Genomic DNA, 25,944 nt, shown 5'->3' with positions numbered 1-25,944 from the left:
CACCATGGCCCAGGTGCCAGGGCTGGGCAGTCCTAACATCTGCTCACTCCGGAGTCTCCAGTTCCATCTCTCTTCATAATACCCAAGATGCTCCTCTTCCACATTCTCTCCCATCTGACTACCACAAACTCGCACGGCATGATGGCGCCAGCTGCAGGCTGACCACGCAGCTGGCGCGCCACTGGGTGACATCCTCCATCCGCGCTGCTAGGTGTGACAGCAAGCAGGTGTCTATGGCCTTCCTGTGCCATGCTCTGGAGGGCAGCTCTGTGGGTGGCATGACAGTCCACAATTCTCTGTCTGTCTTCCTTCTCCTGCACTGTGCTGCCTGGATTTTTCTGATCTGATCTGATGACTTGATTTTTATGAGTCCCAGGCATAAGACAGCTTTGGCTACCAAGCCAGGCATCAAGCTAGGATGAACAAAGGACTCTCATCTGCTCTGCCCCTGGGTGATATAAGAAGAACACTACCAACAAGGTGTACTGTTGCATATTACTGGAGATATGTGCGTATGTATGTATGTATGTATGGATGGATGTATGTATGGATGGATAGATAGATCATGCAAAAAAGTATCTGCAGGCATTTCTCCTGACAGTGTACACTTGGCCTTTAGAGTTCCAGAAGGAAGGTGGATCCCAGGCCTCAGAGCTGGAAGGTGTGTAAGATGGCAGCAGCTGACTTAGCACAGAGACTGGGGAAATGATGGCAAACCAGAGGAGACAGGGAAATCAATCACGGCAGCATTCCTAGCCCTGAGTTTTCACATTTAGATCCGCAGAGCCTGACCTACTTTGAAGGACCCCCTCAGGCTTACAAGTAAAAGCTATCAAGAGGAGGCTTTTAGTGAACCTAAAGACTGGGGGGGGGGGTGAGGGGGGGCGCTAGTCTTGTGAGCTCAGGGTGCCCTCCAGTGTTGGTTAAAGCTCATCACAATTACTGTTCCTTAAAACTCCCTGCAGGGATGCGCACCACTTAGCCTTCCTTGCAGGTCTTGTCTCAGACTCAACTTTATCAGAAGCTCTCTGTTGTAACTACTGAACATTCTACCCATTCGGGGCCTCCTGGGGTATTTAAAACACATTTGGATTTGCTCCTGTGTAGACTTGAGTTCTTAGGGAAAGGAACACAGGTTTGGTTTTTTGTTTCTTTGTTTGTTTGTTTTTGGTTTTGTTTGTTTTTTTTGTTTTTTGTTTTGTTTTGTTTTTCACAGCGGGAATCCTTTTTGTTTGGTCAGTTGTTTTTTCTTTTTCCTTTTTTCTCCTCACCCTCATGTGTGACCCAGGCTCGGCTACTCAACCCAAAGTGCTCTGGAAATCAGTGTGGCACTCAAGCTGGCCCCAAAAGGGGATCCTCCTGCCTCGCCTTCTTAAACTCTGAGATTACAGAGCTCAGCCACTGTGGTAGCTTGCCCAGGACAAAGTTTGCTTGCTCTTAGAGCTTTTCAGATCTGCATCCCCTCCCCTCCCACACAAGGTCAAGGCGCTTCTCTTTCAGACCTTCCCAGAGACAACAAATGCTTCCTCATGAGGATTTACTGCCCTCTAAAACTGCACTTGAACTTCTGCCCACCTCCGGCCACTGAACGGCGCCCAACACCTTACCTTTTCTTCTCCAGTCTTTTTCCATCTGTGTCCATATCAAAGTGTGCCTCCCATTTGTGTTTTACTTAGGCTGGCTGTCAAACCAGGCATGCGAAACACTCAGAAACCTGCACAGGTTCTGAAGTACCCCAGACTTCACAAACTACCAGATTAAGGAAAGACATCCCTTTCTTATTGGGTAATCTTGCCAACTAATACATAATTTTGCTCACTCATCTTCACACTCACAGCTGCTGCTGAAATGAAATATTCTATGTGGCTCATGTGGCTCATGTGGTGTGTGTGTGTGTGTGTGTGCACGCGCGCGCGCACGTGCGTGCGTGTGTGTGTGTGTGTGTGTATGTGTGTACGTGTACAATGTGTGATGAATTGTGCATTGACTGAAGATGAAGTGGGGGAAGAGGGGTCCTCTTGAATAATCGTAGGCACCTCATGGAGCACTAGCTGGAAGAAAGGGAGTCTTGACTGTGAGGAAGGAGCCTTGGGGGTCAGGCCCATCAGCTCTGGCTAGCAGGACAGCTTCAGCTAGCCCTTGCAGAGAAGAGAGGTCAGTATGAGAGTTCCCTCGATTAAAATAAGCATAGAATGGCCCAGCTATTCTATTTCTGGATGGACCACAAGGAACTGAGAGCAGAGGCCCAAAGAGAGGTTCCTTTACTATGTTCATAGCAGCGTCATTCGTTGTAGCCAGAAGAGAGACACAACCCCAAAGTCCTGTGTGCGTGCATCTGCGTGTGTGTCTGTGTTTGCGTCCCGGCAGATGAGCAGATTGCGCATGTTCACATGTGGAACATTATTTGCAGTATACAGAAAGGGTGCTCTGAGATCTACTACAGCGCAGAGGACCCTAGAGACTGTGCTAAGTGAAGTAACTTGGGCAAGAAGGCTTGCATGGTCCCACTTATATGAAGTGTCATGAGTAAGCAAATCCATGCAGACAGGAAGTGGAAAAAAAAGGTTACCAGGGGCTGAGGATAGTAAAGCAGACACACTTTCAGGTATAGGAAACAATTCTGAGGATGGGCAGTGGAAATGTTAGACTTGTAGTGACATTGAATTTCACACACAGAGATGGCTTAAATGGGAAACAGATCCACTCTACAGATCCACAGTGAGAATAAAGCAAAGCAGCGAGTGAGCTCCTCACCCAGGACAGATAAATTTATAGCCAATACAACATTAACGAAGTCTAACGTACAAAGAAACACGTTTGTATAGGAAGGGGATGCAGGGTCTCCTACACATCTTTCCCCTTGCCTCCATTTGAAAACACAGCATCTTTAAGACCCATTTGCACAGTGGATAGGCCTAGAGTTGTTTTCTCCGACTATTGATATCTTAGTCTGGTCGTTCTTGCTCAGGGCGCATGATAGAGATATCATACATTGAATTTTCCACAGCATACCTGGCCTTACTCATTGGATGTCAAAAGACACCCTTCTTCCCCAAGGTTATGGCTATCAAAAATGTCTCCAAACATTGCCAGACATCTCCTGGGCTACAGTTAACAGACTTAGCAAATGCAAGATGCTTGGTTAAATGTTAATTTCAGATAAGTAACGGTTTCTTGTATAAGCATATCTAAAATATTGCATAACAAATATTTACGCTGCCTTTTTCCACTTAAAAGAAAATTAGGGGCTGGCGAGTTGCCCCAGGAGTTAAGAGCATATACTGCACTTGCTGTGGAACCCAGCTTGGTTCCAAGGGAGTTGTGAACTCCCTGTCAGGTAGCTCACAATGACCTGTGTCTCCATCTGATGCCTCTGTGGGTACCTGCACTCAGGTGCAAACACATATACAGAAAGAGAAGGGGGAGGGAAGAAGAGAGGGTGAGAGGGAGAGAGGAAAAAAGGAGAGAGAGCTTTCAATTTGAATTTTTTTAAATTTAAACAATATCCTGGATTTTATCTGCCCACCCTATCAGGATTGTTGGTATACAAAACAAGATGACATAACAATATCTGGCACACAGTGGGTGGATTTTTAAAACTCTAAGAGCCTCAATTCTGCTCCACCCATCTCTACCCAGGCCTCTGGTTCTTTTCCAATACTGCCATCATTCAGGTGGCCTGGCCTGAGGATAAAGGAGCACACATGTGAGTCTGAAGTGCTGGGAACCAGCCTGCCAGCCAAAGCCAGCGTCCATCACCCCAGCCAGGGCATCGGTCTGCCTGTGCCGCTACAGTGATTTGTCGCTGTGGGCTCCCTGAGTTATTAGATCATTTCTCATAAACAGCAGTCGGCGATGCTAAATGAAAAATGGCTGCATCAGTCCCAGACTAAGTCACTCTGGGTTTGATTTTTCTGGCGCCGTAACCCTAGAGAACCATGCCTCAGGATGCAGCAGGACCAATCATTTCCACAGCTGGTTGCAGCCAGGAACGTCAAGATTAATGGCTCACATCGTCAACCTTTCAAGAGAGCAAAGGTGAAATTCTACTCTGGGTAGATGCTGACTGGGTCGAAAGAAAAGGGAGAGAATTGGAAAGTGGAGAAAAAGCATGTCTAGTGCTAGGTCATAAATCAGGGATGGGCAAACTGAGTCTGTCTCCCCAACCATTTAATTGATTGAGGCTACTAAAGTTTCCCTTCAGGCAATCTTAAGGAAAGCATGCTTTTCAGATGTGTTGGGAGACCTGCCCATTGGAGTTCCTTATTGACTTGCTGACTGGGAAATTTTCTAGTTTTCTAAAAGAAAGGCTATTATGTGCTTGAGGAAGTATTAGCTATGTCCAGGAGGCAATAAATTCATTAATCCATGGGGAAGTCCATTTTCCACAGAGATGGCACTGAGATAGGACAAGCCTAGTCATGGCTCAGGTGAGAAGGGGAGAGAAGGCTGGGAAACAGGCCTCCAGTCGGCAGCATGGCTAAGAAGCCTTCTGTCCTCCCTTGGGTTCTGTCAGTAAGCTCTCACTGCCCATGGCCAATTTATCCAACTTCTAAAACGTTGCAAGTTTTGTAGAAAGAGGCTTTGAAACAAGGTTGCAAAAGATGCAAGGGCTACACTGTCGCTGTCTTCAGACACACTAGAAGAGGACATCGGTTCCCCATTACAGATGGTTGTGAGCCACTATGTGGTTGCTGGGAATTGAACTCAGGACCTTTTGAAGAGCAGTCAGTGCTCTTAGCCACTGAGCCATCTCTCTGGTCCTATAATGTGGTTTTAAAAGAGAGATTTATTTGTATTTTACAAGTATGAGTGTTTTGCTTGCATGCATGGGCACTGCATACATGCATGGTGCCTGCAGAGGCCAGGAGAGCATATCAGATCCCCTGGAACTGGAATGACAGGTAGTTGTGAGCTGCCGTGCTGGGAACGGAACCTAAGTCCTGTGCAAAAGTATCCAATGCTCTTAACCACTGAGCCTTCTCTCCAGCCCCTGTGATCTAATTTTTATTACCCCAAATTCTCTTGATGATCTATAAAAGCTAGAAGAAGCCAACTAGAATCTGGGAACTCTTATTAGAGAAGCAGCAGGCAAATTACTTAATGACAGAGCCTTGGTCAGTCATAAGAGATTGGAAGGCCAGATGCTGAAACCCAGAGGCTCCCTTCCAGGTCAGGTGTTGCCTTTCATCTGAAGCCCATGGGCCGATGCAAGGCTCAAGGCCTCAAAGCAATAACACAACGTGCATAAGTAAGTGTGCCATGAGCAGGCGCAGCTGTGCAGATCCGAGCCAACTGTGCCCTTGTCTAGTAAGGCGGCCCAGGAAAGGTACGATGGCGGGGGGGGGGGGGGGGAAGGAACACGATTTGGAAAATCACAGAAATAGAGCTGCGTTGCTCAGTGACTGACACCATCAGGAAGGAAAGGAACGGGGTGGGCTGCCCCCACATTTCTGGTTCACACGTTTCTCTGCACTTCAACCAATCTTGAATCTCAGCATCTACTGTTTCCACAGCAGAAAGGAACTTCTCCAGCCAAGGCTGAGAGCAATCTATGGGTTCAGATATAAATACTTAGTAGTGTTTTTTTTTTACTATAAATATTGTCTATTTAGCAAAACAACAATTGTGGGTACCCCCACCCCACATCTGGGGTCTGTGTCCTCCTGCATCATGGAGTTTTGACAGGTTTACCATGCCAGGCTTGTATTGTTTCCTGACAAGCAAGCCTCAAGGACAATTAGAAAATAGCTGGCTACCCCATGACATTCAGGCAACTGTTGAACCAATGGACACATCTTGCCTGGCAGGTCAGTCATTGTAACACTCAGAGCTCAGCACTGGGTAAACACACTGACAACTCTTCTTCCCTAGTAGCCTGCATAGCACTCCATAGGCCTACCACCATGAAAGCTATGCAGCAGGAAGGAAGGTTTTTAGGTCAGCCCCAGCTAGACATTTTTTTTTAACATTTTTTTTATTTAATTAATTTTTTTTTTCTGATGTGTGTATCTGGGCATCATATGAATGCAGCACCTGTAGTGGCCAGAAGAGGGCGCCAGATTATATGGGGACTGGAGTTCTAGATGATTGTTACCCTCTATGTGGGTGCTGAGAACTGAACCCTAGTTCTCTAGAAGAGTACCTAGTGTTGATGTTAAGTCATTTCTCCACACCTGCCTGTCCTATAACCAAAGTGTGCTGTGTTGGGGATTTCTGGGGCATCCCTGACCAGTAGTAGCACGTTGGGAATTGTCTCCTGCCCCATACTGAGATTCATTTAACTTGGGCCAGGTGTGATGCTACACACCTTTAATCTCAGCACTAGCGAGGCAGAAGCAGATAGATCTCTGGGAGTTGGAGGCCAGCCAGAGATCTTAATGAGACCCTATCTTAAAACAACAACAACAACAAAAGAGTAATAATAGCAATAACTCATATCTTCTGGTCATCCATCCACCCATGTAGGATATCTGTGTTCAAACTCCTTTTTTTAATTTATTGTATATTTAATTATAATGTACTTAAATTATTTAATTATTTTTAATTATTTTACAAAGTGGGTTTCCATACAGCTTTTGCATACAACCTAAGCTTTGGTTAAATTACTCCAACCTTCCTTCTTCAATGTCCCTCCATCCTCAACTCCCCAGGACTAAAAGGTCAGTCAGAGACACCAGTTCTCTTTTCTATGCAGACACAGAGTTGTCTCTGGACTTTTCTCCTGGGTCCCCATAGGTCCACACTGTATTTTTAAGCTCACATTGATCACAGGCAGAATCCCTGCGTTTCTTGAGAAAATGCCACTGTTGAATATTGGTGCCTCTATAATTCCAGTATCCCTTTTCTTCCTCCAGGCACCTGAGTCACTCAAAAGTCAAAGGCTTAGGGCTGTGATTTGGGTTTGCTTTGTTTTGTTTTGGTGTTTTCATTTTAAGTGAGAAGCAATAAAAGGTTATGTAAAGTTTATAAATTAAAGAAATAATGTCAGAAGAGAACAGTGCCCACGAGCCACCTCCTCCTACCTTGTGTAACTACCTAAAACAGCATAGTGCATTTCCAAACCATGGCCTTTCTAGATCAGATAATATGTTTTGTGTGCATATAAAAATGACATCACTGCTGTCCACCCTGTCTAGGGGGGGGCGGGGGGCAGCTTCTCTTTCTCTACTGGGAGGTTTTCCGAGTTCCATCAGAAAGAGCTGCCTCATTCTTGTCCGACACGAGAGTGGTTTTTATCGTATGGCTGGCTGTGCCACAGCTTAGCTTCCCATTTGCCCACTAACATCATTATTTATATTTCCAACTTGACTTATTTTGCTACAAACAAGAGATGAACAGCTCTGAAGTAGTACTGCCCAGCTGCAAGTAGTTAAACCTTAGCATCACAGATGGCACTGGCTACCCAACCTGAGTCGATAGCCAGAGATTCACGTTTTACACTGACTGCGTAGTTTTTATATTTTATGCCCACGACGCATTAAGGATATAAATTTTTTATTTCCGTAGCAATATCAGAAACCCACCTGATCACTCTCACTGCAGAAAATGAACTCTGAGCTACTTTAAGAGAATTTAGCTGGTCTTTGTCTTATGAGAGATCAAGATGAAAACATGCAGATAATTTATTTCTTAGCTAGTCAGACTTGACATCCTGTACAATAAATACTGAAGAGTTTTGATTTCTTTTAGTACATTGGATCTCAGTCTTGCATCTAAAATCTCCTGTCTTGACAAAGACAGTTTGTTGTTGTTATTGTTGTTTTGGTTTGGTTCTTTTGTCTTTTGTTTTTTGTGTTTGTTTTTATGTTTTGGTTTTTTTTTACAATATTGCATAAGTAGTTACCAGAATTCAGGCCCTCAAACTGGATACTGAGATAGCAGGGCTTCCAGGTTAAAGCCTAGGGGAAATGTAGGCGCCAGTGTCCTATGTGTGTGTCATATGCTTTGCCTGCATTCCTTGAGCAACAGGCAGCTGGAAGGCAGCCGAGGAGGCAGCCATAGGGCCCTGCAGCGACAGCAGGGGGAGGCTGGCAAGGGCCTTGGTTATTATGCAAGATCCGTCCCTCTTTTCTTTAGTAGCACCACATTGATTAGAGCCAGGCTTTCACTGCCTTCTGTACCGCCCTAATTGAGGCCCTCCCTTGCATGGAATTTACATTATCTGTGGATAAATCTCACAGCGTGACATTTTAATGAGTATTTTAGCAAAATCCAAAGGACAATTAGAAACATCAACTTTGCAAGGGTCATTTTTTTAAAGACAAAATAATAATAAATGTCACAGTGCCAAACGATGAGATTTGGTTTCAAAGAATCCATTACACTAAGTGCAGACGTGAAACGCACAGCCCGTTTTCCCGGCGGAATGGGGTTCGACCCTACAGTCCTCTTCTTCGCCCTGCTTGGAGATTGTTCTGAAGCGTTTGCCTAGAGTTTGTGTTCAGATTTAAGCTTCCTTGAAATGGCGCTCAGGAGAGCTGAGCCACGGTGATGGCGGTCAGGGATTCAGTCCTTCGTGTCTTTTTGTCTTGTAAGGCATCCGCAAGGTCATTTCTCAATGTACTCATGGGTGCCTGCCATCCTCACAGGCCCCAGCGTAATCCTGTGAATCTTTGACTCTTGTAGGCATGGGAGGAGGGGCATCCATTTCCCTTGCCAGGACTCCTCCCACTACCCAGGACACGCCCCCTCTCTTCTCGTCGTCAGTTATACAATAATGGGTAAAGGGTAACCAGTCTAGGATGGCCGTGCCTACTTCGTAAGCACAGGCTTTAATTCTAACGTTGACACTGTACATAGCTCAAAATGAGGAAAGGAATTTATTTGGAATTTTGACATTGTCTGACTTCAGAAAAGTCATCCCCATAACACTAACCAGCTATTTGGGGGCACTGAGGTGACTCATTTGTCATTGAGCTTAAGGACCTGAGTTCAATTCCCAGAGCCCACATAGTAGAGAGAGAGTACAGGTGAGAAATAAATAAATAAATAATATAAAATGTAATAAAAACTTTACAAATAAATCCACACAAAAATCAACATATGATTCAAGTGTCTAAGTCTATATTTTAAAAAACAAAACTGATGCACATAAATACCACATATAAATGTCCATAGCAGATTTATTAATAAATACCCTAAACTGGGAACGTCCTTTAACCCACTAACATACATGACAATTTGTATGAATCTCAAATGTATCATGCTAAGTATAAGAATCAAAGTTCTTATTCACAAAGTTACATACTGGCCAGGTATGGTGATGTGTGCCTGTAATCACACCCATGGGAAGTCTGAGACAGGAGGATTGTGAACTCAAGGCCAGTCTGGGCTGCATAGCAAGACCTCATCTGGAAAACCAAGCATCAAAAACCAAGCATCTGCCCTGTGGTGTGACTCCATTCGCACTGCACTCTGAAAAGGCAAAACTTTTTTTGTTTGTTTGTTGTTTTTTTCGAGATGGAACTCACTCTGTAGACCAGGATGGCCTCAAACTCAGAAATCCGCCTGCCTCTGCCTCCCAAGTGCTGGGATTAAAAGTGTACGCCACCACTGCCGGGCTGACAAAACTCTTAAGACAGAGGAGAGACCAGTGGTCACCAGGTTGGCTGGAGGAAGAGTTGACCCTGAAAAGACAATTAGCATCAGGGGAGTCTTGGGGTGACAGAACACACTGGTCAAGTTCATAGACATATACAAATACATTTTTATAGACATAAAAATAATTTTGCTCCATGTGCATTGACAAAACAAATCAAAGCTGTCTTGATATTTAGTGTGAACTTGGAGGAAAAAAGAGAAAGAAGGAAAAAGAAATGAGAGAGAGAGATGACCTGAGAACCCATGATCTTGATAACCTATAGTGATTTTTCGCACACTCATGTACACACAACACAACACACACACACACACACACACACACACACACACACACACACAGAGCACCTCCAGGACTAGGGGGATACTGGCAAGCAGGAAAGCACTATTTTTCTGGTGGGAAACGGGTTAGGTGATTATTAGGAAAATGAATGTGTGTGTGTGTGTGTGTGTGTGTGTGTGTGTGTGTGTGTGTGTGTGTGTGTGTGTGTGTGATAATGGAGAGGAGATGGTGCCCATCAAGACACCAAAACAGCCTGCGTCTGAGGAGCCAAACTGGAAGAAGTGAGCGGGACAGCCATCATGCAAAGCATTCAGGCAAAGCCTTTCCTACAGGGAAAATATCAGATGCATGTATGTAGACTGCTAGGGTCTACAATGAGGATGAGATTAGTAAGGGACAAGACAAAAACATCTCACACAGCGGCACCTTTTGTATGCGTGGCTGGGCTTCTGGAGACAGGTCAGTGGTCCTGCACTACGTGAGCAAGAGAAAGAGCTGAAGGAGGTGGCCTCACCTCCGAGACCGGTTCAGACAGGGCATGAAGCCATGATGATACTTCTCATGCCACACACATGTGAAGCTGTGGGAGAGTTTCATGAAACACAGCAAAATGCTCTGCCTTGCATCTGAAATGACAACTCATAGTAGGCGCGGCAGCTGTTAGGCTCTGGATATGAAATGTCCCTGTAGGTTCATGTGGGCTCTTTAAAAGGTGGGGGCCTCACTAGAGGCTGTACCTTGCTGGGGCCATGCCTCCTGGGTCTGGACTGGTTCCCACCTTGATTGCCTATCTACTGCCAGACTGCAGCGATGGTGGGACCAGTTGTCTCCTGCACCTGGGGCCACAGCCCAAGATTCTCCCACAGCTTCACCCTCCCTGTTCCAGGAGACTAGACCATGAGCCCAAAGAATTCCTTTTTCCCTGAGTTGATCGATCAGGCCTTTGTCACAGCTATGAGACAATGACTCATGGGAGTCTAATGGAGCAGACCTACAGCTTTCCAACTTAACTTAGCATGCCAGGTCCCTCTTGCCACTATATCAAACACATTGGCCGTACGCAAAATAAATTTAGATTACATGTTTGAATATGCTAATGGGGACTCTGCGGGCCTCCTTCTGGCAGTTCTAGGAGACAACTGTGGTCCTTGCGGTTCCCAGCTTCTACCAGTCTCCTCTGAGTGTTCAGTTCACTAGTAGCCCCTGCCTACATCTCTCAATGCTGCAAGGCAGCTCCTCCCAATCTCTCTCCCCTCTGTCCCTCCTCCCCTCCTCTCTTACCTTTCTTTGTTTCCCTCTGTGTGCTGATTGGTTGTTGTCATCAAGTTGACAGGAGTTAGTCATCTGGCAATGGAAGCCTCCAGTAAGAAAATGCCTCCCTCAGACTGGACTGCAGGGGAGACTGGAGGGAACTTTATTGGTTTGGGATGACTGATTTGGGAGGGCACAGCTCGCTATGGGCAATGCCAGTCCCGGGCAGGTAGTCCGGGGTTGTATGGGGAAGCAGGCTGAGCAAGCTATGGAGCAGGCCCGTAAACAGGGTCCCTTGGTGGCCTCCGCTTCAGTTTTGCCTCCAGATTCCTGGTCTGACTTCCTTCCCTCGTGGGACCTCACTGCAGATGAAAGTTCTAAGATGAGATAAACCTAGTGTTTCTATGTTGCTGGTCGTGGTATTTACCACAGTCATAGAACGCAAACCTGTGCCTCCCCTCCTGTCTTCTTTCTCAGAATGTTTACATTGGCATTTGACTCCCCTCTGTAAAACTGGCTATCTTCTTTCTCTGGGGAGCCCTGACTTATAAAACAACCATGATCCCTTCCGCCTGAAACATCTGCATCCTCAGGTGATGGAGGTCGATATGAGAACCTTGGTTTGGGGTGGGATCACTTTTCTATTACAGAAGTGCGCTGCTCCACCCGCTGTAGAGACATGCGTGCTTACATCTCTCTGGCCTATTTTCCATAGAAAGGGTCACCTTGTGAACTCTCATTTTTTTTGAATGGAGCCCAGCCCTCCAGCCCTTGCCTTTGTTCTTCCTACCTCTATCCTGTGGAAAGTGTTACACCTGACATTGAATTCAGCCACGGCCCAGCGTGGAGAATAACAAAGTTTAGAGTTCTTTAAAGAGAGGTTATACAAAGCTCTGAGATCATGTGAAATGAACACATTATGGTCTCTTTGTTCGGCCATAGAATTTCTTCTGCGATTTTATTATGTGAGACTTTTAAGTCTAGGCTATATAAGATGTTGAAAGCAATCATGCTTCCCAAAAGCTAATCGTATAATTAATGTAGCAACCCACATAGTCTCCCCATACTAAATTTTCAGAGCAAAACTAATGCAAAATGAATACAGCGTGCCACTAGTATGGACACCACTTGCCGGCAGCACAGTGGACAAGTTGCCACAAGCCTGGCTGCTGGTGTGCAACTCCAACTTGAATCCTGGCAGTAAAAATTTTGTGACTTCAGCTTGTGGAAGTATGTCACTTCTGGAGGCTTTCAGGAGTCCCACAAAGGACAAATGTACAGTTCTCTTGGGGGTGGGGGAGGAGGCAGAGACTACCTCACCTTTGTTCACAGACACCTTCTAATCACCAAGCTTTGCTGGTGGCTAGCCTTCTGCCTCACACCGTTCACCGGGTCCCTCTGTGGATCCAGCTCCGGCTTCGTTTAGCTTGGACCGCCTGGTTCTTCCTCAGGAAAGCTGGCTGACTTCTCTTTTCATTCCACATTCATGCAAATGCCAGTTCCCGAAGGGATTTCTGTCTGCATCCCACTGGGACTGTTCTTATTATAGTGTAACAAAACTTTCATTTTTATAGCATCTCCTTAGAAGTTGGGATTCACCTTGCTGTTCCCTATGATGCCTGGGAGCAGAGATAAAAGCCCTTGTTCCTGATAAGGACACTGTGAAGTCAGCTTTCCCCACAGACAGCCATTTAAAGATGCTCTAATGAAAGGATGGTTTACAATGTTGTAGGAACTGCAAAAGGAAACCAGTAAGACACGAGCGAGCGTGCTTTGGCATCCCTGAGCCTCAAAGGCCAGTGGTGGGAAGGCTGGCTGTGCAGAGCTGGGGAAGCAGGAAGAGGCCGGGAGCTGAAAACATCCAGGGCCTCGCCACTCCTCCACCTGTCCAAGGCCCGGAGAAGGGAGGGAAGGAAATTGTGTCCTACTCAAACCTAGTTAGGAAGCAAGTGTGGTAAGAGTGGCATAATCACAGCAGTCAGGAGGAGGAGGAGGAGGAGGAGGAGGAGGGGGAGGAGGAGGAGGAGGGGGAGGAGGGGGAGGAGGGGGAGGAGGGGGAGGAGGGGGAGGAGGGGGAGGAGGGGGAGGAGGGGGAGGAGGAGGAGGAGGAGGAGGAGGAGGAGGAGGAGGAGGCAGATTATGAGTTCAAGGCCAGCCTGGGCTACATTAAAAACAAAAACAAAAAAACAAAAACAAAGCCTGTCTGAATCCCACCCCCAAACCTGGCTGGGAACCGGATGATGAAGTCCACTGAGAGCCATTTCCTGATAGACAGATGGGAAAGAGTAGAGCGTGATCGATCTGTAGGTGTGAAGGGAAGATACTCGCAGTGGTGGGAGCCCCGCACGTACCCCATGCTTAGATTGTGGTCCTCTGGATTTGCACCTTTGTCCTCACCACTGCCCATGATGATGGCTGGGGGATATCTTAATTGAGCCGGTCCTTGTAACTATTTACAGGTCCACTCGCCTTTCTGTGGACAGGGAGCCTTGACTGACGAATCGCTGAGGGGCCGCACCACGTGGTGACTGGTCCAGCGACAGGGTACGGGGGCTCTCCCTCACTCCTCTGTCCTTTTCCAGGGTGGAGCTTCAGCATGGGTTCAGCCTACCAGTTCCACAGCTGGCGCGTCTTCGTCATCGTCTGTGCGCTCCCGTGCGTCTCCTCTGTGGTGGCTCTCACCTTCATGCCAGAAAGCCCTCGGTTCTTGCTGGAGGTACTGCCTGTTGTTACAGAAGCAGGGGGGGGGGGGGGAGGGGGCGGGGGGGGCGGGGGCGGGGGGGGCGGGGGCGGGGGGGGGGACGTACACTGGAAAGGCTTCCTTGCTGTTCCCAGAAAAGCAAGTCTGCCTCTTTGGGAGGTGGCTTCTCCCTTCCTACCATGGAATTTTGCGGGGTTTGGTTTCATGGAGACATGATTTAGGCAAAGGGGGTAAAAGCTGTCTCACAGCATACTCCTCCCTAAGCAAATAGCTTCCACTCAATGAGTGGGATGGTGTTCACTGTTTAATAAATGAAGCGTTATTGTCCACAGGTAGTATTTCTAGTTGAAGGCACATTCTTTGAACTGCAGCTATATAGTGGTAGCCTCAGCCTGTGTGCGTCAGTAGAGAATAGGAGAGCTAACCGCATCTGCACGATTGCCTTCCACGTGCTCAGAAAACTGCTCAGCAGTTCCTGAAAAGCAAGGCCTATCAATGCCCTAGCCTCTGACTGCCTCTGTATTTCGTAGGTGGGAAAACATGATGAAGCCTGGATGATTCTGAAGTTAATTCATGACACCAACATGAGAGCCCGGGGCCAGCCAGAGAAGGTCTTCACGGTGAGTCTGCTCCTCAGAGAAGCCTTGAGGCCAGAGTTCAGGAAGTTTTCTGTAAGGAACCAGACATTTAAGGCCTTGCCAGTCATAGAGTCTCTGTCACAACTACTTAGCTCTGTTCTTGCAGTGTAAATGCAAGCAGCCGTAGAGACTGTCTAAACCATGGGCCTTGGCTGTGTTCCAATAAAACTTTATTTACACAAATAGGCAGGGGGGCTGTGTTTAGCCCAGAGACTACCAACCTATTCACACCTAAAACTCCAAGCCTCTGTGGTTGGTTAAATAACACTAACCTGAGAAACAGAAAGACCACAGTTTAAACTCAGATTTATTCTTCCTGGCTCAATACCAGCGGCCTTCGTTGTAGGGATCACCAATAGATTCTCTTTGTCTTGATATTGGAGAAGAATGGGGTCTCTGCCCTGTCAGGCCACTCCCCTGCCTCAGCTCAAACTTACTTGCCCATGTTGCTGAACCGTGAAATTCAGGGTAACATGGTGTCTCTTGGATAAAACAGATATATCTGAGTTTAAAACTCAGTTCCATTACTCGCTTGCTTCAAGGCCTGAGTAACAAGGCCAAGGTCCAGCAGTGTCCCATGGGGCTCTTTTCTTTAGCCACCACAGCACTGCCTTGACCCAGTGTTTTCAGAAGTGCCAGGGACTCAGACTCAGGTCCTCTTGCTTTAGAACATCAGCAAGCACTCTTACCTGCTGAGTCATCTCGCCAGACCTCAGCTGACGTCTCTGTAAACCTCGAGTGTTCTCTTTGGCTGGCCGCAGCTACTTCCTGCATCTTGCCACTCATCTTCAAGAAGCCTAACCGCTCCCCCAATGCCCTGCACACTGTATTCTCTCCTGCGCCGCCTGGATGTTCTTGACTTGGTATCCCTCCCTCCTGGCGTTTCCTCCACAGTTCCCACACTTGGCAAATAGCATCCTTCCCTTTCAGCCTCTGACCAAGTCCAGGAGGCCTTTTCTCTGCCAAGTCAAAATGGAGGCTGTGAATACAGTTTCCCTCCACGAGCAGGTTCTCGCTTCTTTGTGGTGCGTAATGTTTATCATATCACAGGAAAACCAGTGAACTACGGAAAAACAAATATTGACAGCTGGGGAGGTAGAAGCTCTCCAAAGTTAAATACTGGATGGTTTGGTTGGTTGGTTGGTTGGTTTGGTTTGGTTTTTAAGAATGAAAAATCTAAAGTGAGCATTGCTTATACACTGTTGTAAGCACAGCGCTCCAGAGCCTGAGACAGAAGGATCTCACATTTAAAAATGACCTGGGCAACATAGTAAGACACCCTCTCAAAAGAAAAGAAAAAATAAGAAAAGAAAAATAAGTTCTCCAAATACTTTATTTGAAAACATATTTCAGAAGTAGTTTTATGTTAAGTAAAGACACTTTGTTCAGTGTCTTTACTTATAGTCAATAGGAGAGCCAGCCTACCTAGCACAATTTGAAAACAGCAAGCGACCGGGCCTCCAAACAGTATCTCCAACAGAATATTGGCAGGTTCTTCAGAAATGTCTGCTCAGCCTCCAAGGAAGATAGCATACACACCATGCTCTCTTTATCCCCAAACAGGGGAAGGTGAGTGAGTTCTCCATGCCCTTTCTCTCCCCTCTCTCCCTCCCCACCCCAACCCCCATCATTCTTTCCCAGTATTGAAAGTCTGCTCTAAGATGCTATCTCAAGCCACAGGAGTGCCTTGTCATTCTGACCCTTCGTCATTTCCCTTCTGTGACGGAAGAGTTGGGGTTGACAGTTTTCAATAGAAACATCTTCCATTGCAGAAGCCATGGGTGTCTGCTGGGCAGCCACTGTCGGGCCTGTGGGCAAAGGAAGAACAGGTTATAGTGATGCGCTACAGATGAGAGTCGACATTTAAAAGCCACATTAATCAAATAACTAGGTGCCCCTACCCCCAAATAATATCCAAGCAAAGTAACTGTAAAGGCAGACGCTCGTCTCTAGGGTGTTTGATCTGCTGGTGTGGGTCTTTATAGTAATCAGGACACATCTGTCTCTTGTCACCTCATCCCGCTTGCTCCCCTTCCCCCTTTCTCTGTGGCATCTCCCTCACTAAATTGGGTTCAATTCCTTTAGATGGCCTTTGCATCTGTAGATCTCTGCCAGTGTTCTCCTATGTATGAACAATTCTTACCAAATACCACTTTCGGTTAAGAGTTCGGTTTAACGTAAGCAGCCTGAATGTGACAACTTCCCAGAAGAGAAGTGAGCACTCTGTACTCTGCTGCTGTCTGCAGGTAAATAAAATCAAGACTCCCAAACAAATAGATGAGCTGATCGAAATTGAGAGCGACACGGGAACCTGGTACAGGAGGTGTTTCGTTCGGATCCGCACCGAACTGTACGGAGTAAGTATGCGTTGTATAGCAACCTGTATGTCAGCATCTGACATTTGGGGTGGTCAAAGAGGGACTGACTATGACTTTCCAATGAGGAGGAAGTGTCCCTCTATCTAGGACACTTGTCTCTTGCATTAGGACCAGAAAACAGGACCTCTCTTGGCTCAGAGCTAGGGAATGTGCGCCACCTTGAGGAAAGAAGGTGTCGGGCTGGGAGTTACGGTCATGAAAGTCCGCATTGGCTTTTCAGAAAGATGAAAAGTGAGCATTCCTGAGCAGGCTTGGCGGGTAAGACCTATAATTTCAGGTAGGCTCAGGAGACTGAGGCAGGAGGATTGAAAGTTCAAGGCTAGTCTAGGCAACTTAGTGAAAACCTGTCTCAAAACAGAAAAAGCAAAAGGGGATTTAGAGGTGTAGTTCAATGCTGGAACACTTCTCTAGCACACATGAGGTTCTAGGTTCAGTCACTAATACTGCAAGAGAAGAGAAGAAAGAAGAGAGGGGGAGAGTGAGGAAGGGAGGGAGGGAGGGAGGAAGGAAGGAAAATTCCAGCCTTTGCTTCTGTATTGATTTTAAGACTTTATATTTTTGTTGAAATTAATTCAGCTCTGTAAGAACTCAGCTCTTTTATCGTGTGCCGGGAAGGTCTGGGGAGTGGGTTCGCTGTGTAGCTCTGTGAGAAAATGACCCACGTGGTGTTTTACAGATTTGGCTGACATTCATGAGATGCTTCAACTACCCAGTCAGGGAAAACACCATCAAGCTTACGATTGTCTGGTTCACCCTGTCCTTCGGGTAAGTGATATTTGAATTCTTGGTGGACACAATCAACCGTCGCATTGTAGCTCCCAGTCACTTCTCTCTTTGTCCTTTGTAAACTTGCTTTCTTTAAAAACAAAAATCATGACTCAATTCTGCTAACTTGCTAGAATTCCGCCCTGTAAGAACTCAGCTCTTTTATAATTTGATGGGAAGAGCTGAGAAGTAGATTTTTTTTTCAACTTACATTTGCTGACAGTTACAGTATTTATAACTGATAAACTAATTCTTCCATTGATCTTGCTGGAAAATTCATTTGGCATTTGGAAAGTCACACAAAGCCCTTGGGTGACTTATCTGTGTGCTGCCCTCTGTCTCCTGTCTGATCTTCTCTGAGCTTAAGGGCACCGTTCCTCCCATCCTCCACCGGGAACTGCATCCCAGTCAGCTGCCCTCACTCCTTCACCCCTTCACCTTTTCCTTGAGTTAGCTCCAGCTCTGTGCCCTTTTCCTTTCCCTCCCTCCTCTATTTCCTCCCTACTTCCTCCTTTCCTTCCTTTTTAAATCACTATTCCTCCATTTCACACTCCCCTTTTCTCCTCATCCTTATTATTCCTTGTGGCACTTTCTGCTCTGTCCTAGACAAGCTTGTGGCTTTTTTTTTTAAGATTTATTTTATTTATTTACATATCTGTGGCTGATGTGTTTATAAAAAGATAAAGAGGTATAAGATATGTTTTATGGGGGTGTGGTGAGGTGTGGAAGAGGGGTGTCTTGGCAGGCTCATGCTAAGACACACGATGGTATAGTATAAAATAGAGTTTATTCAGGGCATGGGGAGGGGAGTTAATAGGGTAGTAGAGGCAGAGAAAGGCAGAGAGCAGGAGAAAGTAGAGAAGTAGAGGGCAGCCATGACTATGTGGAGAGATGGGGGAAGGGAATGGGGAGAAAGAGAGAGCAAGAGAGCTAGAGGCAAGAGAGAGAGGCAAGAGAGAGAGGAGGGGGCAAGAAGCCCCTTTTATAGTCAGCTTACCTGGCTGTTGCCAGGTAACTGTGGGGAGGAGCATACCTGGCTGTTGCCAGGTAACTGTGGGGTGGAGCTTAGATAGAATGCTAGCAGTGGCCATATGCACATATGTTACAGATACCAGAAAAGACCACTGGATTCCTAGGATCTGGACTTACAGGTGTTTGCACAATGTCAGCTTGTTACAGGGGTGATGGGGTGCAGCAAGGGCTAGTAACTGCTGAGCCATCTCTGCAGGTCCCTGGAAGTGTTTTTAAATTCGCTGTAAAGACTAAAAGAGGGCTGGAGAGATCACATAGCCATTAAAAACTAAGACTCAGGTCTGGAGAGGTGGCTCAGTGGTCAAGAGCAGTGACTACTCTTCCAGAGGTCCTGAGTTCAATTCTCAGAAACCACGTGGTGGCTCACAACCATCTGTAATGGGATCTGATGTCCTCTTCTGGGGTGTCTGGAGAGAGTTACAGTGTACTTATATACATAAAATAAATAGATAAATCTTAAAAACAAAAACAAAAACAAAAACCCTAACGCTCACAACCAGAATTTCAAGACTAAAAGTTAGGCCTGCTCTGGAAGCACCGTGAGGGAATGGGGTATATATAGTATGAGATACATAAAAAGAGCTCAGTAAATAGTTGTCACGTGACTAAAACTACCATATATTCGTTCTCAGAATGCAAGGGCAAGTCATGGTTTTATTAAAGGAACCAGAGGGGTCCCTTTCCTAGTGTTGGGAAAGTCTGAGGAAGGGAAAGGGAAGGCTTTGGGCAGGGATCCTTTCTGCTATGTTAGCCATGTGATTTTATTCCCCATTTCTAAGTTCAGAGGCTTTGAGTTGGAGGCATGGCTCAGCGGCATAGCACTCACCAGGCGTGTGTGAGGTCAGGGACTCCATTTCCAGTCCCGGGGGTGGAAGGAGAGGGAGGTTCCTGTAGCAATCTCTCCCGACTTCTAAATTACATAAGTTTAGAAGAAAGATGGAGAGGAAAATACGTAGTGTGGGTTCCTATCATTAGTTCAGCACAGTTAGATATGAAAAAGACAAAGATGGACCAAAAGGTAGCCCTCGGTGTAGCCAGTACCTGGTGATCACCTGGGTAAGGTTCTCGTTGCTGCCTAGAGATTAGGTGCTGCCTCTTCCTTCCCGAAATCTCAGCACTGCCTGCCGAAAGGACATTCAGATTAATTATCAATGAAAATTCCGTGTCGTGGATGGTGGACTTCCCAAGATAAATGTGTTTTCCTCCGCAATGTCAAGTCTTTGCCTTGTGACTCTAGTTAGAGAGCAACCCACTGGTTTTGTAGTTCTGAGCCATTTCTTGCTCCATGACCACCCTCACACCCCCACTGTTCCAAAACATAGGCTGTGAGGAGCCAAGGGCTGGGGATCTATGGAACTCGGAGGTGGAGATGATGGAGGATTTCTGGTGACAGTGAGGATAATTACCCTCATCTGGGTATCCGTGGTGTGATAGGCACTTGGCATCCTGTTGTATCTGAGCAACAGCCTATGGGAGGTGGTTAGTCCTATATCCTGGTCACCATAAGTGTAGTAAGCCAAGAGTCAGCCAAGGGGCCCAGTTCACATTGCAGGCAAACCACTCACTCCCCCGGCATTTATCCCCGGGTTAAACTAGAAGAATACTGGAGTGTACAGCAGAGACATCCCCTTGTGCACTCCACCTTAGATTCATCATGTCCTGCAGCAGGCCAGGATCACAGATGTGGATCCAGGAATTATAAATTGAAATCTACTATATGAGAGTAACACTATCCGATGCAAATATACTTTGATCTAAATACCCCTTTTGACATTTTCGGTAGCTACACCCACAAAAAGAAAAAGTTTATGTAAATCTAATTTTAATACTGTTTTATTCAACTCATATTCAAAGTAGCATCTATGATCAATATAACATTATTAGTAACTGATTTTACATTCTTTAAAAAAAAAAAAAACTCTTGAAAACCCAGTGCTGTCAGCACATCTCATGTGGGACTGGCCATCTTCAGGGACTGTGTGGCTTCCTGTGATAAGTAGCTTTTAATAGCACAGCAGCACACCACAGCTCTTAGAATCACACAATAGAGATTCTGAGGCAGAGTGGAAATCCCCCCCCCCAGGGAATCAGGTAGCTCAGCTGGTAGAGGGATTACCATGCATTCTTGAAGCTCTGGGTTTGATCCCCCAGCACCTGTAAAGCAGGCATGGTGGCACATGCCTCTGATCCCACCAGGGATTGAAGGCAAGAAGACTACAAGGTCAAGGCCGTCCGTGCTCAGCTATATAAGACATTTGAGGCCATCTGGGCTATATGAGACCTGGTGTCAGAATGAAAGACAGGTGTGAGGGAGAGACAGCTAGGGGAGAGAAGAGGAAGAGTAGAGGAGAGAAGGAGAGGGAAGAAAGGGGCCTGAATGTCCCTTCCTGCTGCCTTGAACCCCTTTGCCACAGTCATGTAGGAAGCAAGAAAGATGGTCCATTACTAAAGAGTCCATCCTGCGACCTCTTCCTTCCTGGATCTTAGGACTCCGTTCCACCAGACTAGGAGACAGGGTTCCTCAGTGGAGCCCAGGTTGATGAACAACATCAGGGCCAGCATGCCATATGTTTCCGTCTATACATGCTGCCTAAAGGCCTCACCTAATATTGTCACGGGGGGGACACACTCAGACCATAGCATTATGGGTAGGTACAGGATGGGATTCATATTTCTTCCCAAAGAGCTTCAGGAATTACACACCTGAATGTTCCAACTGTCTCTCTACTTAGTTTTTGCAAGGGGAGGGGGTAGTATATCGAATATTGTGTGATAATTTGTTCAAAGGTTCCAAGATGCCAGTCATACCTAAAAGTGCTTCTCAGAGCCTCTGCCATTCTGAATATGTAAGGGAGGCCGTGTGCATGCTGTTACAATTTTTCTTTGCTTTTGCAGGTACTATGGGTTGTCCGTTTGGTTCCCTGATGTCATTAAACATCTCCAGTCTGATGAGTATGCACTGCTAACTAGGAATGTGCAAAAGGATAAATATGCAAACTTCAGCATTAACTTTACCATGGAGAACCAGATCCACACTGGAATGGAATACGAGAACGGCAGGTGTAGAAACTTTGACATAACTTAACTTGCTAGCTAGTCACAAAGACTGGCTGTGTGATGGGGTACAATTAGCAATAACTAAAGTCTACCGGGTTTTCAATTCTGTCCATTTGTAGTTACTTGTGGATGAATTTTAATAACTTAAAATTCACTTTAAAGATACACACTTGTCAGTCACCTCAAACTACTTCAGAAGCTGGCAGAGGATTAATCATGTGTCTCTTGAAATTTAAACCAAAAGCAACAAAACCACTTCTGAAACTGAGTTGCTTCGTGCTTACTAAGCTGACCTCCCAGGAAGAAGAGAGCTCAGAGGCCCCTGAAGAGCGATGGACAAGTTAGGAAAGAGAAGAGGGGACCGCAGAAGGAAACAGGAAGGAGGAGAGAGTTGTGTGATGCAGGGGAGAAACCGGAGTGTCCACAAGAATCTCCCGTTTCTGAAAAGGGCCGCATTTCCGGTCACAATACAATACAGATGAAAAGCTGCAGTTCCAGTGGGGCAGTTCCCATGGGTGTGTCAGGGAGCCTGGGAGGGAGGGAGCAGAAATGCTCTCCCGAAAGAAGGGCAGTGAAAACAGCAGAGGATTAGCAAGGATGCACACAGGACCCAGATGCTTCTGAGACTTACGAGACATAGGAGAGCCAGGGAGCTGGATCTACTTCATCCTTTCCAAGAGAAAAAGGGATAGACAGGTAACCATGTTCATTTATGCATTGTCCGAGCAAAAAAAAAAAAAAATCACTGATGTGAACTCACAGTAGCTCATTATTCTTAGAAAATTGTCTTAATTTTTTAAATGATGAATTTAAAAAAAGTAATCAAAATTCCCCAAGGCAAAAACATGTTTATTAAGATGAAAAAGACTTTTTGTGGAATGTGTGTGGCCTGGATAATGGATACTTGCCAGTATGGCAGTATGGGTGTCATTATTGTAATTAGCAATTTAATGAGAGGCCTAATCAGTGTGTGTGTGTGTGTGTGTGTGTGTGTGTGTGTGTGTGTGTGTGTGTGTGTGTGTGTGTGATGGTTTTATTTATTTGCATGTTTTTCAATTTTTTTTTCAATCTTTTTGGGAGGTGGTTTGGTTTTGGTTTTGGGTTTGGTTTGGTTTGGTTTGGTTTTTGGTTTTTTGGTTTGGTTGGTTGGTTGGATTGGTTTTGGTTTTGGTTTTAGTTTTTTGAGATAGGGTTTCTCTGAAATTCACTCTGTAAACTATGCTGGCTTCGAACACAGAACCTGCCTCTGCCTCCCAAGTGCTGGGATTAAACGCATGTGCCACCACCACCCAGCTTCAGGTTTTTCATGATTAAAGTTTACTAATAAAGGAAGAAATTATACCACTCTATGGAAAATGGATGGTTGGAGACCATCAGGTTAGGTGAATTAAGCCACCAGAAAGAGAGACCTCATCACAGCCCAGGCCACACAGCATCGGCCTCAGTTACCCCGCCCCCTTGTCCTGGCCCCCTCACACACACCCCTGAACCACTGATAATCTGCACTTGTATTTCAAAGAAACTTGAGCATCAAATTCTGTGACTGTGAAATGAATATTTGTTTTTTTTTTAAGTAATGTTTTTCCATCAGCAGTTTCTAAGGTGCAGTAGATGTAGCAGTGCATGCCTGTAGTACAAGCACTTGGGATGGGGAGTCAGGAGATGGCGAACTTGAGGCCAGCACCATACATAGTGCGTACCACACAATGTGAACGTGGTTCAGAACAACAAAAAACAACAGCAAAGGAGAAAAATGTTAAGTATTGTTTTGGGTCTGAAACAGCCATCATTTTAGTAATACTTAACATTCTAAACTGGATGCCCAATTTATTAATGTCCAATGTATTAATAATATATGATAATTAATAATTTTAACAATTTTACCTTAAAATCCTTGAGCTAGACATGGTGGCACATACTTGTAATCCCAGAGGCAGAAAGACTTCGAGGTTAAGGCCAATCTGAGCCTCCACAGCCAAAATCTGAAAAGACCTGAAAAGATGAAACCCAGGCTGGAGAAATGACTCAGTGGGTGAAATACTTGCTATGAAAGCCTGATGAATCCACACAGAAGCTAGACCTGGTTACACATGTGTGTAATCCCAGCATTCCTATGGGGAGATAGGAGTGAAGACAGAAGACTCACAGCCAGCTAGCCTGGGCCATGTGCTAGCCTGGGCTATGTGCTAGCCTGGGCCATGTGCTAGCCTGGCTTATGTGCTAGCCTGGGCCATGTACTAGCCTGGGCTATGTGCTAGCCTGGGCCATGCGCTAGCCTAGGCTATGTGCAGTGAAAAAAAACAAGGAGACCTTATTCTAAACAAGGTGGAAAAGTTAGAACAACACTAAAGGCTTTCCTCTGTCCTTTACATGTATGCCATAGCCATACTCTCTCCCATATACAAACCTGCACACAGAGAAGGGGGAGAGAAGAGAGACTGGTTGGTTGGTTGGTTGGTTGGTTGGTTGGTTGGTTGGTTGGTTGGTTGGTTGGTATTAGGACTCCAAGCAAAGGGAAACCTTGCAAACATCTTTTTTGCGTTTGTTACGCATTTGAGATGATAGGAAAAGGGTTGGGTGGGTTGTCTTTCAGAGAAATGTGAAATACTGCTGCTGATTTGAGAGCTTCCCTGAGCATTTTCCCCAGTGGAGACTCTGTACCCTGACCTGGAATACCTTCCAGGCAGACTGCACAGATCATGTAGGCAGTCCCTCTTTGTCTGTCTGCAGAATGTTCTGAGAGAGGTTTGCCAAAGAAGCCTAAAGAAGCAAGACTCAGTGGTGTGCACTTTCCTGGGGCTTCAGTGAGTCTCTATCAATGACTGCCGGGCTCCTTTGAAACATGAGACTCAATAAGGCCATTATCCTCTTCACAACCCAGAACCCTATTGCAGTACCTTAAATATGTATTTGAACCCATTTCATCATTCTGTGTATCTCCAAAGTCAATGGTGGGGGGAGGGGTCATGTTTCAGTTTGCCTCAAGCAATATCTTTTGACTGTGAGAAGGAAACTAGTGACCTTTTCTCCTCCCTGTCAGTCACCCCTCCCAGGAAGAATCAGAACACCCATGCCCTGCCATCTAAGCTTCTAAACTTAGAGCCCAGTCGTTTATGAAAAACTCAGAGGGCTAGTCATGAAGCCCAGTCGCAGAGCACTTGTCTAACATTGCAAGTCCCTGGGTCTAATCTCCACCACTGTAACATGTAAATATGGGTAAGAATATAAAGTTCAGATGCTAGCACATCTTCAGGTTAGATAGATTCATAAGCCTCAGTCAAGACTTTCCTGATCTGTGAAGGATCTGTGAAGAGGCTAAAGGGTAGGAATGATAACGAAACAGCTCAGAGCCACAGGGAATGAATGCTTAGCTCTCAAGACCCTTTGCCACCACTGCAAAGAAATAACTCGTGTGTCTGTCATTGTTTCTCCTGACAAGAAATAACACTGAACAGCAGTGCAGCCAGACAAACCAATATATCCAAGGCCAAAGGGGGAAATCCTAGAAAACCCTAGAAACCCAACGAACCCAGGATGCCCTTTATAACTTAAAGATGGTTATAGCAGGGTGCTGCATCTCTAAATCCATTAGACTTAGCTTTGAACTCAAGTAGATGAAACTCAATGGCATCAATTCATTGGTGTGTGTCTGTGTGCGCTGTACAGATTCCTCGGAGTCAAGTTCAAATCGGTAACCTTCAAAGATTCAGTGTTTAAGTCCTGCACCTTTGACGACGTGACCTCAGTCAACACCTACTTCAAGAACTGCACGTTTATTGATACCCTTTTTGATAACACAGGTAGGTTCTCAATACTGCTTACACCACTTCAATGGCAGCAGGGAGCCCTTCAAAGGGCTTTGTCTGGGCAGAAATGTCATACTCATGTGACAGTGAGCCAAAAGGCTTGCTTGGCAAGGGGGAAGAATACAGTGTGAAGGAACGATTTCCCTGTATTGGTTGATTTGAAAGCAAATTGGTATTGTTTTGCCTTCTTGAGTTTAATATAGAAGCTCACCCATGTTCAAAGATAGATAGATAGATAGATAGATAGATAGATAGATAGATAGATAGATAGATAGATAGATAGATAGAGTGGGTAGATGATGAATAGATGGATAGATGAATAGATGGATAGATTCTTTTGGGGAATAGTTTTGGTTTGGTTTGGTTTTGGCTTTTTTTTTTTAATTTTGGTTTTGGCTTTGGTTTCTCAAGACAGGGTTTCTCTGTATATTCC

General features: G+C 45.8%; 1 protein-coding gene and 1 non-coding gene across 3 annotated transcripts in view; one reads left to right on the top strand and one right to left on the bottom strand.

The window, feature by feature from the left end:
- Sv2c (synaptic vesicle glycoprotein 2c) overlaps nucleotides 1-25,944 on the top strand; it is a 173,135-nt gene that overhangs the window by 129,032 nt on the left and 18,159 nt on the right. The window contains exons 5-10 of one of the 2 annotated variants that reach the window (NM_029210.1): nucleotides 13,717-13,850; nucleotides 14,366-14,455; nucleotides 16,720-16,830; nucleotides 17,528-17,616; nucleotides 21,544-21,708; nucleotides 25,372-25,505. In NM_029210.1, coding sequence (NP_083486.1) covers nucleotides 13,717-13,850; nucleotides 14,366-14,455; nucleotides 16,720-16,830; nucleotides 17,528-17,616; nucleotides 21,544-21,708; nucleotides 25,372-25,505 — 723 coding nt within the window. Of the gene's footprint in view, nucleotides 1-13,716; nucleotides 13,851-14,365; nucleotides 14,456-16,719; nucleotides 16,831-17,527; nucleotides 17,617-18,658; nucleotides 18,768-21,543; nucleotides 21,709-25,371; nucleotides 25,506-25,944 lie in introns of those variants that run through there. The other variant, XM_030247440.1, reaches the window with a different exon arrangement.
- LOC115488229 lies at nucleotides 364-506 on the bottom strand. Its single transcript, XR_003950742.1, has one exon. It is a non-coding gene; the product is annotated as a small nucleolar RNA SNORA48 (small nucleolar RNA).

Source organism: Mus musculus, chromosome 13, assembly GCF_000001635.26.
Source record: "Mus musculus strain C57BL/6J chromosome 13, GRCm38.p6 C57BL/6J".
NCBI classification, from domain to species: Eukaryota; Metazoa; Chordata; class Mammalia; order Rodentia; family Muridae; genus Mus; species Mus musculus.
The sequence above is the reverse complement of the archived record's forward strand: the minus strand, read 5'-3'. Positions and strand labels throughout refer to the sequence as shown.